The 14,058-nt window shown below is 41.6% G+C and overlaps 1 protein-coding gene across 3 annotated transcripts in view; it reads right to left on the bottom strand.

Moving 5' to 3' along the window:
* The window catches only part of LOC148033165 (dual specificity protein kinase YAK1 homolog), a 69,951-nt gene that overhangs the window by 32,566 nt on the left and 23,327 nt on the right, over positions 1-14,058 (bottom strand). For all 3 annotated transcript variants that reach the window (XM_087681035.1, XM_087681036.1, XM_087681038.1), the window contains exons 10-12: positions 10,216-10,363; positions 10,023-10,140; positions 9,866-9,948 (exon numbers count right to left, since the gene is read on the bottom strand). In XM_087681035.1, the coding sequence (XP_087537161.1) occupies positions 9,866-9,948; positions 10,023-10,140; positions 10,216-10,363 (349 nt within the window). The remainder of the gene's footprint in view (positions 1-9,865; positions 9,949-10,022; positions 10,141-10,215; positions 10,364-14,058) is intronic.

Genomic DNA, 14,058 nt, shown 5'->3' with positions numbered 1-14,058 from the left:
GAAGCCAAATCTCTCAACAAGTTTACCAATATATCTGGTCTGTGACAATTCAATGCCTCTAGTATCATGAATAAACTGAATGCACAAATAGTAATGCAAAGGCCCCAAATCTAACATGTTAAAAGTTTGCTACAAATTTTTCCTAAATGTTGAAATTTGACCAACATGTGTCCTTGTGAGCAAAAGATCATCCACATAAAAGTAAATGACCAGCAAGGATCCCCCTCTTTGCATATGTAAAGAGTAAATTCTGATGGGCTGTTAATGAACCCTTGGCTGAGTAAGAAGGCATCAAATTTGGCATTCCAAGCTCCTAGAGCTTGCTTCAAACCATATAAAGCCTTTTTCAGCTTGCATATCAAGTGTTCGAATCCTGCAAAAACCATGGGTTGCTGAATATATATTTCTTTCCAAAGTTCCCCATGTAAAAATGCAGTTTTAATATCAAGCTAGTGCACAATCCAACCATAGTGGGTAGCCAATGTAGCCATACACCTGATAGTGATCATACCAGATATAGGAGCAATGTCACCTTACAATCAATGCCTTTATTTTGTGCATAGCCTTTTGCCACAAACCTGGCCTTGTACTTATCAATGGATCCATCCACTTTTCGTTTCAGCTCAAAGACCCATTTAATACCAATGGCTTTCTTTCCAGCACACAATGTAACTAAATCCCATGTTTGATTCTTCATGATAGAATCATATTCCACTTGCATTGCTGCCATCCAATGCACACTTTGTTGTGCATCCTCAAAAGAATTAGGTTCATCATTATCAAGTGTGTTTGTTGCCATAACAAAGTCCATAGCATTAGCAGGATCATGCAGGCATGTTTATCTTCGAGTATGACCAGCAAGAGGAGCATCCAAATGATTGTCTTGTAGAGTCTCCAAGTACCATCTAGGTATATGTCTAGCCTCCCGATTATGTACATGCTCTTGATGAAACTCAAGTTTAGCATCTTGCTGAATATTCAGATTAGCCATAGGCTGAATTTCTGTGTTATTTAATGGAGCAACTGGTTGAACATTTTATTCATTTAATGAAGTTCCAACTGAATCATCAAAAGAAATAGGCAACATCCCTTCAAACACATCTTTTGCAGCCTGATATGTGTCATAACCAACAAGAGATAATTCTGATTTTTCATCAAAAATCACGTCTATTGACAAAAACTTTCTTGGAAACAAGATTGTACAATCTGTACCCTTTGCTTTTACTACTATACCCCACAAATATGCACTTGACAACCTTATTATCCGACTTTTTTCTCAATACTTTGGGAATATGAGCATATGCAAGATACCCAAAAGTAGAAAGTGACCAACTGAAGGTTTACGATTGCTCCAAGCCTCAAAAGGTGTAATATTTTTCAATGCCTTAGTAGGGTACCTATTCAAAACATGACAAGCACACATAACTACTTCCATCCAAAATCCATGTTGCAATCTTTTAGCTTTCAGCATACATCTAGCTATCTCCATGAGTGGCTGATTCTTCCTTTCTGCAATCCCATTCTACTGTGCAGTATATGCAGTAGTACATTGATGTGCAATGCTTTTTGCCAAAAAATTATTCAGCAAGGAAGACATATACCCCCCCCCCCTGGGTCCAAATAGATATTCTTAATCTGACAGCCAAATTGATTTTCCACAAGTGCAATAAAAGCCAAAAATGCATCATACACTTCTGACTTTTTAACCAATGAATAAACCCAACATAAACGTGTAAAGCCATCAAGGAAGATGACGAAGTAATAGCATCCACCCAATGACTGTGATTGCATGGGTCCACATACATCTAAATGCACAATCTGCAGCCTAGCCATAGCTTTAGCGGCAACATCATGAGGAAAAGAAAACTGATGCATTTTTTCCAAGACAAAGATGCTCTGGAAGTCTCTCCAAGAGAGGTAAGCCTTCCAACATCTAGGTACACTACATAAGCATCAAACTGCCATAGTTTACATGCCCCATATGAGCATGCCATAACTCTACCTGTGACATAGCAAGAGTAAGAGTAGATACCAAGTAAACTAACTGATCAACCAAGTGAGCATCTAAATCATTAAGTCCATGACATAATGTGCCAGTGAGTACCAAAGTCAAGAATTCCTTATTCCTACCCTTCAGTCTTGCCATAAAAGCATGTTCAATAGCCACCCCATTATTCTTCCTCATTTGCTCTTCTTCTAGCAATAAGCTAACCAACCAAAAAAAGCAAGTGGCTGCGTAGAAATCCGCATTGTAAGATTCAATGCCATATGAAAGGCCAAATAAGGTTGCAATGAGTTCAAAGTCATAGAGATCATCTGAGCATCAGAATAGTACTCATCTACATTCATCAACTACTCGCGCAAGTCCTAAATTTCATTAAGGTGATCTTGCATAGCATCACCTTCTTCCATCTTCACATTTTCAAGCTCCTTCTTCAAAAAAGAAATGCGAGTATCATTTTTTCCAGCAAACATGTGCTCAAGTGTAAGCCACGCTACTCGTGAACTAGCAACAGAATGGATATGCAGGATTATAGACCGTTGAACTACCAATGCAATAAGTGACAATGCTTGGGGGAGCTTATCTTTGACCACGACCTCCTTGTGGAAGAGTTGTAGGAGCCATATCACCAAAACGGACTTCTTCTCCACCATTGACATAATCCCAAAGATTTTTTTAATTAAGCACATTCTTCATCATGAAGGACCACACATAATAGTTTTTGCCATCCAATCTATCCTCTTTTGATACATAAGTGAAGACATCACTTTGTCTTTGATTTGCCATGATAAATGTCACTCTTCCCAATGCACAAGAGGGATAACAAAAGCTGGCCTGATCTGCAATTCTGCAAATTTCCAGAAAGTACAGCAAATGCCAAGCTGTAATCAACTGAATCATGTCACACTTGACCACTACTGCCTCAATGTGCTGAAATTTTTTCATATTTCAGCAAGCAACATGCTGCCCAATGCAATAAGAGTGCTCAGCAGCACTAAAAGCACAAAAGCCCCAAAATTTGACCGTCCAATGTGCAAGATTTCTATCAATTTCAGATTGAAACTTCAGTATATATGCCAATGTCTACCGAAAAATACAAAAGCCCCAAATTTGCTCGCCCAAATGCCTGCAAATTTCGGCAATTTGTGCACTGGAGCACTTGTTGAGGCAGAAATTCACCTTTCCCTACAAAAGTACTTTCCTTTGGCTCTGATATTCTGAATAAAATAACTACCTGTGGCAGCTGAGGACGTGCTACAAGAACATTGACATGGCAGTCGGAGCTATCAAGCCAGCTGGCAAAGCTATCGCAAGACTAATGGCGTAGCTGGAGAAGCTGGCAAACAGGGCGGGCACAGCTGCAGGAGGCGGGCGGATTGCCGGTGGCATGCTCTGGCTGGGCTGACGGGCAGTGGGGATTGCAGGGCGGCCTGTAGATAGCTACAGAGGTGGCCGCTGGCACAGGACAGGGCGGCACATACACAACTGCTACAAAGCTGGCAGCTGGCACGCGTGTACAGCTGGGAGCTGCAAACTGCAAGGCAGCCTGGCTGAGCTGGTACGGAGCTGCAAGATGACCAAGGTGGCTGCCAAGTGGCCAAGGCTCTGATACCACTTGTTGGAGGAGAACAGCAACAGCTCAACTTGGTAGTGTGTGCACGATAGTAGAGAGAGTGTGTGTGTGGTCACTGCTCAACTTGATTGATTATTGCCAAAGTGAAGTACAAAAGTACAAAGTACAACCCTTAGACTTTAGGTTTGTGTAAGGGACTTAAAGTGCGTTCACACACAGATGTGTGTAATGTGAGATAAGTGGCCAAACTCTGCAATATAAGTACACAGATGAAGAATAATATGACTGGGGGAAAAACCTCTCTTACGGAGAGTAAAAAGTGCCCCAGTGTCCTACATGCCGATCACCAACACTCTCGTGTGAGCATAGGCATGATTAGAACCCAACAGGCATCGAGGCTTCTCTAAATGTGTTTCAGAGCTTGAAGAATGCTCTTGTGTCTCCTTCTTGGGCTTGGGCTTTGTTTTCTCCTTCTTCTTCTTCCCCCCTCCCGCATCTACAATAAAATCTTTCGTGGAGCTAGATCCCTTGGCTACCTCCTTCAAACGCTTGTCATGATTCGAGACAAATCGGGCAAGCTACTCCTAGAGAAGAGTCTCACATCCCCGATGTAAGAAGGTTGGTGTAGAAGACATATGTCGAAGAGGACAGTTGAGTCAAAAGAATCATGGCCATATCCTTTGAAGATATGATCTTGCTGAGGAAAGAAAGCTCATCCCTCATGTCCTTTGATCTGTTGATGTGATCCTTCATGGAAGGAGAGTCATCAATAGTAAGTATCCGTAATTTCTTCTCACCAGCTCCAAATCAAGACCAGGAGAGCAACTCATATCCCTAGAGCTGAGCAGATCTACAAATTATGCTAGGAGGAGGTAGAGAGCAAGGAGCACTACATCTACAAATGCAAAGTCTATAGCACAATCCAAGCTAGATACCCCACGCTATTTGGAGGAGACACTTCGCTCCCACTAGTTATGGAGTCCCCACACCAATGCCACTTGTGACTTGGGCCAATTTCTAGTGGAGATTCACAAGCTCCACATTACTACTACAAGTTGGCACTACACAAAGAGAGGGGCGTCTATCCAAGCTTACTGATTTCTTCCAAACAGTGACCCCACACACGGCATCTACACAAAGAAGGGCGACAATCCTACGAGTTGAGGACATGTTGCTCACGGATACATGTGTACTAGACATAGATGCTACATCCAAGAGAGAGAAGGGTGATCTGCCAACGACACGAGCAATAGTTAGCTAATAGAGTTGAGAGTCCAGTCCAAATGCTACCCTCATACTATTTCATCCAGGAAGTTTGGCATGTTCTACTCACCGATCTTGATTGGGTGGAACCAGATATACGAGTATCATTCAACCACACACCTAGACATGTACTATCTCATCCTCCCATTGTATCCCTATATGAGCATTATTTTGTCTTGTACACCACCTTGGCTTCTTTTATAGTATATCACTGACCACTTCCAATATGTCACATTTTTATGTCCATTGACAATCAACATCGTACATGATTTTGTCTCATATACCAATTTTGGCCTCAAAAGACGTTAATATTTCTTTCTTTCTCAAGAGTGATCCGGTGTGCAAATGTCTTCTAATGGTATGAAGAAGCAAGCTTTGGCCACACGTCCACTGCTTGTTACAACCTACGCACATACAATAGGACAGAATCCTATAATCTCATAAAGAGAAAAGACCAAGCTCTAGAATTGAGCCGATCCCATAGGGCCACATGATCCCACTCTAGGATCGTCCATGGGACAAGGAATAGGGTGGGTAACAAACTCCCAAAGATCGAAGCTGTCAAGGATACATTCCACCTTACATGACTAAAGTGAATAATTTGATCCGTCCAGACGATCTTCTTAGGGAAGAGAAGGAAGAACAAGCACCTGCACAGACAATGCCATCAAAGATTCTAGGGCCAAAAGGACGAGCCTAATGGGAGACATGGAGAGAGGGGGAGGAGATGGATGCTCCGATCTATGACCTGTCAAGAGAGAGTTCCGGTTCAAAACACGGCTAGGACCTCTAATCTTTGCAATGATCATGCCGCCTCTCAAAGAAGTGATGAGAGATCTTGTCATAGTCATCAAAACTATCAAACAAGTGATAAGGTATCTTCCACACCTGGAAACACCCACAAACATATGCATTTTGCTGTAGATAGTCTCAAATGGTGGAAATCAGCTACACCTCCACGACAATAGGACTATAGATGGTCTACTTATGTCATATGGATCAGTAGAGCGCCGAAAATCTGTGTTTGCAGCAAGGGGAAGATGGCTGAAAATCTATGTTTTCAGCCTCGGGGGTCTCCTCTCGAAGGGGTAACTCTATGTACTCACTTCGACAATGATACCATGTGAGAAAGCGCAATGGAAGAGAACCACACACACACACACACACACACACAGATGAAGAAAGAAATCTGCACTCATTGAAAAGAATGTTAAATACAAAGGAGAAAACTAATCAGCCCTTGCATGCAGCCTGAGGCATCAGTGAGGGCATCCAATTAGGCTGAAATGATGACCAACAAACCAGCAGCACCAGTAGTGACAGTGACAGTAATAGAGAATATCCAGCCTACTGTCCACACCGGAGATGGAGAAGACTGCAACTACTGCTAGCAATCGTGTGGCTTGTGTGGTCATCTCCTACCTGAGAGCCTCAATCTAAGTCAAATGAGGGCATTAGGAGCTCTAACATTGTCTTTGTCTGTCATTTTGTGTTTTAGACACTTTAGATGGAGGGTACATTAGTGCATTTATTTTTGTGCACTTTTGGCTATTTTTTAGGGGTTTGAACACATTTAGGGTTTTCCCTCTTTTTTCCCTATATATAGGCAGCTTGCCCTCCCACTTTCATTATCCATCATTGATCCTTCGTGATCAGCCAACCCTCCTCATTCTCTCATCCCCCTACTACCGTCTAGCGCCCACACTAATGCGTAGAGCTGCGTATTAGGGCTGACTATTGCAACCTTGTACCTTCGACCATTGCAGTCACATTGTTCCTTCTCTCTCCTGCGTCCTCTTTGTCTCCTCTCCGTGTTCACTTTCCTCTTTCCGTTGCGCACTCTCACAGCTACCTAATAAAGCACCTGTGACACAAAGGAGTGAATGATCTGCCAACTAGTGGGCACAACTATAAATAGCCTAAAATGTTGGAAATTGGCCAACCAACAATAAATAGGGCCATAAATGCTGTCCAACTTGCATAAAAATGTTGATGTGGCATCAAACTACTCACAATGGCTCATGTGGTAGTAATAAATGCTTGGACTTCATAATAAATGCTCACATGGCAATCCACAGCCATCTAGTGGTACACAAGTGCCAAACACTGATTAAAAGAAGAAATGCAAACTTTAGAATGAGCTGCCTCCTCGTCAAAGCACATGACAGACATGTCGGAGCTCCTATGTCCCCGCTTGACTTGGACTAAGGTTCACAGGTAAGAGATGACAATGCATGACAAACATGACTACTAACAAAGGCAAATCTTTAGTCTTATAGACAATGGACAGCACCAAACAAAAGCTTTTGAGTGTAATATAGAAAGAGAGTCATTGCAATGTGTATATTGCACACACTAAAAATGAAAGGTTAGAATAGCTTTTTTCTTGGGTAAAAAAATGATTTTAAAAGATTGTTCCCTCGAATGTTTTTCAAGATCCTCAATGATCATATAGCATATATAGACTTTTTCCTTCTCTCCCCTCCATCTTTTTCAAGAGGATTTTTCCAACTCTTCAATTTATGCCCAAACTCCAAAATTTTAGGCTTGGGCTCAAGTTGGCAAGGAGATTTGCAACATTTCAGAATTGCAAATTTCCCAATATGTGGTCTCTCCAGTGTGCATTACACACATTAAACTTGAAAGATTAGAATAACTTTTTCTCAAGTAAAACAAAAAAAATTATTTTCTCAAAATAGCTCATTAGAGGGATATCATTTTGCTTTCCGTAGAGGAGCAAGGCATATATTACAAAGATAGGTTAATAAAGTCTCGCTCACATCATCCATGTTAGGATTGTATCACAAAAAACTCCATTCCTCAATCTCCTACTTCAGACTTAATCCAAAAGGACCCCACCATAGTGAATCGAATTAGTGATGAAGCTCACAAAAAAGTCCGAAGACAAGCATTAGAAGCTAAGAGATTGCTTTGATTGTATCAATAGACAAATCTGTAAAGAAACGCTTGAACACAAAATACAAACACAATCGTACAACAAAGCACAGACTAATAAAAGAACTCAATAGGGTTAGGGTAACTTCAGAGACAAATGCAATAATTACATTGTGTAGAGTGAATATAAAATCAAGGATTCTCATGTCTCTGAAGGACTGAGGCAAAGGGTATTAGCTAGAGAGTCTAGCATACTTTGTATGGATCCCAAAACGCAACAGATAGCCTCTGATATGACCAGCAACAACAAACTAGATCTGGAGAGTCCGGATCAGGTTGAACACGCCAAAAGCACCTCGAACAGTGGGCAGCAGACTAAAGACTGATTGAACGATGCAAGTAACTGCTGTAAACAGCAAATGTAGCAGTAGAAGATGTCCTGACAGGCTGGCAACAGCTGCTGAAGTGCAAATGCAAGCTGTGTATGCCTGATTGCAGCAAATCCAGGCAGTAGATCACTTGCAGGCAGAAGATGAAGGCTGAAAACTACTGCCTGATGGCTGAGGGAGAGTCACCAACTGCAAACGCAAGCCTGGAGGGCTGAAAACTGCTGCCACTGGCTGGCAGAGGGTTGGATGCAAGCACCTGCTGATGGACAGCAAACTCAAACTGAGATATCTGCCTAGCAGGAGTGAGGACAACAGAGAACAAGGCACCAGCAATCTGCAAACAAGATGGATTGGGCTGTGTGGTGGGCAGCCTGTCTATTGATAGATGCGTGGATCCTCCCAAATTAGGGTTTGGCATGTGGCACAAAAACACTCTCTAGAAAGTTAGGTAATAATTAAGTCTTGCGGCTCTAATAAAGAGCTAACCAGTATGTGATGCATTTCTTAGCTAAATAAAGTCCCTCCTCCAACCTTGCTTTATCGAAGATCTAGCTCCAGCAATGCACCATCATTCAAGGAAACAGAAATGATCTGAACACAAGGACCATAACTGAGAGATTGGGTGGAAAGAAGGTATTGCTGATATGATCACCTAAACTTAGGTGACTGTCTATCCCAATTCCATAAACAAGCTGAGATATTTTACAAGATGAAGATTATAGAAGCTATCTAAGTACAAGGACTGGTAACTGGAACATTGCTACAACTGTATCAACAGACAACTCTCTCTCTCTCTCTCTCTCTCTCTCTCTCTCTCTCTCTCTCCCACTTACAAACATGCTGGATCATTTTACAAGATGAAGATTACAGAATCTATCTAAATAGAAGGACATGTGGCTAAGAGGTTGATATGACTGTATCAGCAGACAACTCTCTCCCCTTCAAACTTCCTTTATAGCAAACTCTCTCTAGAAGCAATCTGAAGTCAAGGGCTAGTAGCTGAGAGGTTGGGTAGGAAGACACTACTGCTTGTATCATCACCTAAACTTACTCAAAAATCTATCCCACTTCTATAAACAAGACAATATATTAAGAAGATGAAGATGGATCGATAACAAGAAAAGCAAGATATCTTCCTAGACCACACTGACCTCCCTAGACCAGAGCATTGTGCAACAAATCTTCATCTATAAACTGTCAGAGTCTCATGTAATCTCTATAAAGATACCAGGGTAATGCACTCCATCAAGTTCCCCTGGCTCCCTCCTTCCCTCTCTCCCTCTCTATCTCTACATGTGTCCTCTCATCAGTTGTTGGCTTCATAACTTGTCTAACTACCACCCACTCTCAATCCCTTCTGATATAGTATCCTCTCCGGACAGAATTCTTCAAGGTCCAAGGTGTATGTCCTTTATTTGGTGGCCCAATCAGTTGTAGTACCACTATTGCATGATTTGCAAATATTGTGCTTGGCAGTCCGTGGTAACTGCGCAAAGGTATACCTTCTCATGCCCTATCTGAGCACAGGCATCTTGAAGCTTCTCAGAAGTAATTTCCTTCCATTAACAGAATGTATCCTATAACCACAAGGAAAAGTAACATGTCTTCTCTAAACTAGCATATACCAAAGACACAGCCCCATAGCTTTAGAGACTCTTCAAACTGATACATTAGTCATCAGAAGCAGCCATTCAGAAAATTCCAATTTAAAAGACTAGAGAAATTAACATAATAAAAATTTACCTGACGTGGTGTCCATCTCTTGAGAGGGTCAAAATTGACCAAACCTCTTATGAAATCAATGAAGATAAACCGTTTGTTGGTTTCTGCATAAAGGAAACTCTATCAGTGATACAGCCTACACATTTTATTAAGTAAATGATTTACTGAGAATCCCAACCTCCTTCAATTTCTTCTGGAGTCATGCCCCTCTTCATGTGGTAATTAATAATAATCTGCTCTAGATCCCAATCCTCCGGAAAGTAGTATCGCCCAATAGTTGGCTCTCCTCCATCCCTCTGCACAAAAATGGAAGCATGAAAACCATCCTTACTTAAAAGCTCCTCACCAGAGAATTAAAAGCAATCACGTACAATTTTTGATTCTTCTGGGGTGAGAAATTGAAATGCAAAACTGGGCTCTTCTCCGGTTGAGTCAGAATATCGTGTAGGTGCCCCATAACGCTTGAAGTACTTGCCTGTGTTCTTGGCATTACGCAGTATATGATCTGGAGGTCCACCGCTGCCGGAGTAACACAGCTCTTGACATCAATTTCAATACAGCCTATAAGATATTCATTTTCAATACTAATTGAAGTAACTCCTACAGACTGCTGCAGTTAAGCCCTCCAGAATATTTCTTTTCAATACACCCTATACATATTGTTGTATGTGTCACACCTCTAGAGTTATGGTTGTGAGCAACTGTTTCAAATTTACAAATTTCAAAATGTTCTAATTCAACTTTCTCCCACTATCATGGAAGGTCTCTTTTTCCAGCACATACTGTGACTATTTCTTCTTCTTTTTTTGGCAGAAAAAATGTGGCTAATTATATTACTCAGAAGATGTTTACAATGAAGCACATGCGCTCAACAGTCTGGCTAGAGCTGAAACAAAATCACAAAGCAATCATATCTACAAGCCTCTCAACAGTCTTGGGGGGTGGGAGCAAGAAGCCATGGAGTATACCGCCACCTAGGGCTGCCCACCTACATCATGAAGAACAAGCAATGGCTACCCTAGGTGAGCAAAAAATGTTGAAGAGGCTGCTAGCAAGCTCAAGAATGCGCCCTGCGCTTGGTCCAAACAGGCATAGAGAGAGTGGATGATGGAAATCCAAAGCTTTGCCAAGGTCGCATATAATGAAACAACATAAGAACTTACCTCGATGATGAAGATCATGTCATGCATCTTAGCCTCATAAATAGGTGGCGGCCCTCACTAACTACCTACGACAAAAACGCCCAAGGTATGCACTGCAAGCTGGGCACCTCAGGGTGGAGAATACAACAAGCTCCTCTCCACAATAGTTGTGCTGCCTCACATGGCCAAAGGTTTGGAGTTTCCAAGTGCCATGTGGGTAGCACTTGCAAACTCCGTCCTACTACATTTGGGTCAATGAACTCCCAATAGCCAAACCACCTCCCTAGGCAACAAGCCAAAGGAAATATGACACCCTTCGAGGCCTCCAACTATCCAACAAGTGCCGCTAGAAAGTCCATCAGAAGGCATTTGTGATGTTGTGTTTTATCAAATGCCTACCGCGCGAGGGTGCCCAACTCATACCCTTTTGCATCAATACATGTCTACCAATCCTCGAGTACCACACATGACGAGAAGAAACACCAGCGAAAAGCAATGTACCAAGCTCTCACCAAGGACCTTATTGACCACTAGGGCCTTGCCAGCCAGGGAGAAGCAAAGCGTGTACCAACAGCTTAGCTTCCGTCTAATGGAGTCAAGAAATGGAATCAACTATTGGCCTACAATAATGTCAGTCAAGAAATGGAATTAACTATTGGCCTACAATAATGTCAAGTCCCACCTATGGTTGTCACATCTGATGGCGTCCAATGCTAGTACTATACTAATCAAACTAATAAATCTTGGCCATACATTGGATGAAAAAAAAAATTCTACACATAACTTTTAAGTTCTATACTTAATGTTGAAATACAATTCAAATGTTGAGTCTTTACACTAGGAGTTTACATGAGCAAATGATGAGCTTGAGGATAGAGAGGATGGAGAGTGAAACCAGCTTTCTTTCTCGCATAGGGTGGTAATAACCTGATTTAACACTAATTACAACAAGCATAAAATTCACATACATTGAAAATGCACACTTTACCACTTTAATTTTGAACACTAGACAGTCTATTGGCCCCAAAATTGGTGCCCCTTGTGGTATTTCTTTAGCTTTTATTGCAAATGGATGAAGTACAACTTAGATCTTCTAATCTCCTCTGTTAATCCAAGTGCCTCTTGCTGTTAAAACTAACCAGCAAGCCTCCAAACCACTTTGCCCCTTGGTTTGCTTGGGGATTGACCTTCACCCTACTTCTTGAAATACAAATTCAGCCCCAAACCAATTTGCCCCTTGATTTACTTGGGGATTGACCTTCACCTTGCTCCTTGAAATACAAATTCAGCCCCAATTCTATATTGATTAACTAGCCTCTTGAATCTCCCCAAAATTCCCCAATTTCAGCTGCTGGATTTCAAGTCCTAGGCCCTCAATTTTGAGCATGCATCCCAAGATGCCTATCAAAACCCTAATTTCTACTGTAAATTAGGGTTTACAACAAAGATTTTCCAATATCTCCACCTTTGATGACTCAAATGGCTGGAAAATGTCGAGGGGAGTTGAGAAATGGCTAGAGAATGAAAGAGAATGTTGTAGAGAGAGAAATTTCTGATTTTCATCGCCAAAAGGCTAAAAAACTGCTGCTGCCATACTCAAACAATCATGGAAGCTATGTCCCCTACAGCTTAGGACCACCAAAAGGGCTACTGCCCCCTCCTGTATGTTATTACCTACACCAATACGACCTTGGGCTGCTATCACCTACACCTAGAGGGCTCCAAATTGTTGTCACATGCTATAGGACTAGTCCTCCCCAGTGGTTGCAAATCACATCAATAGCATCTCCTTGCTCTCTAGCAACCTACTCCTCTCTCACAATGGCTACAATAGACTCCCCCCAACTTGCAAAAACGTTTTTCCATCTTGCATGGGCAAGATTTGCCAAAGTGGCAACCTTCTAATCCCATTTTCCAGCATTATCCAGCTTATAAAACTAATTTTCAGAATATTAATTCTGAAAATTAATTTAAAATATATTCTAGTGCTCAAAATTTTAATTTCACCAACCAATAACTAAATTGACCTAGCCAATTTGTCCCCCAAGTATCCTTAAGCAATTATTGACCCTTAGACCATCATTATTTAATTAATTAATTCCTAGTCTTTAAGATCAATAAATTAATCTAGGCCTAAATCTAACATCAAGTAACACCTGGTACCTGTCAGGCATAGCTTATTACAGCTTTTGCCTTTGGCAACAACTAAAATCTCAAGGTCCGAGGTCCCACATTGTGAAATTATTAACTTGTAACTCACATGTGCAAGTAACATTTGCACATTTGATTAACTTTTGATCAAATGCTAAGCAAAGCAATAAAATTTCATGCCCTCATGGCAAACCACCCCCTTGAAATCCTTCTTCAAGAGCTGTTTTGGTAACAAGTTGGCAAAAGAGTAGGCTTTACAGGCTTCATTCCCTTTCTCTCGTACAGGATTCTCCACAGCAATTGTCTATTGCTACAACCATTCCCACTTGTGCACCATCTATTCAACAGGTTTCTTCCCATCCTCCACCCTCTTCTCTGGTGGTTCCCTCATACCCCCCATTCCTTTCAGAGGGGGACAATCTTGGTGATGTGGCTATAAGTTTCAAAGACCCTAGTATTTCAAAGGGGGCTTTCCAGGATCGTGAGGAGCTTCTTCATCGGCGATCTACACAAACAGACTTCATCAACATCGGCATTCCTCTTGCCACCCCAAAATCCGTTTCTTCTTTGGCCTTCCACCACATCCACAATTTGAGAGGGGGTGTTAGCAATCATGATTGTCATGCTTTTCCATCTCTTGCTTGTGAGCCTCTGTCTGAGTCAAACGAAGACTTTAGGAGCTCTAACATGTTTGTCGCTTATTTTGACACAAGAGGTAGCTCATTTTTTAGAGCAGCCATTTCATTTCCTTTCTGTGCATTCACTCCTCCAATCAGGTTTCCGTGTGTATTTCCTAGGCACTTTCTGCATTTTCCAATCTACCATCACCTGTAGAACATTGTCCATCCCTATCAAGATTTTTTCTTGCCCTGTAGTGCCACGTCAGCATATTGTGACTGCATTTAATGCAATCGACCCATA

This window comes from Lygodium microphyllum, chromosome 7, assembly GCF_053477565.2.
Source record: "Lygodium microphyllum isolate KBCC chromosome 7, Lygodium_microphyllum_v1.1.10, whole genome shotgun sequence".
Classification (NCBI taxonomy): Eukaryota; Viridiplantae; Streptophyta; class Polypodiopsida; order Schizaeales; family Lygodiaceae; genus Lygodium; species Lygodium microphyllum.
Note: the sequence above shows the minus strand (reverse complement) of the source record. Positions and strands in the feature narration are given on the sequence as shown.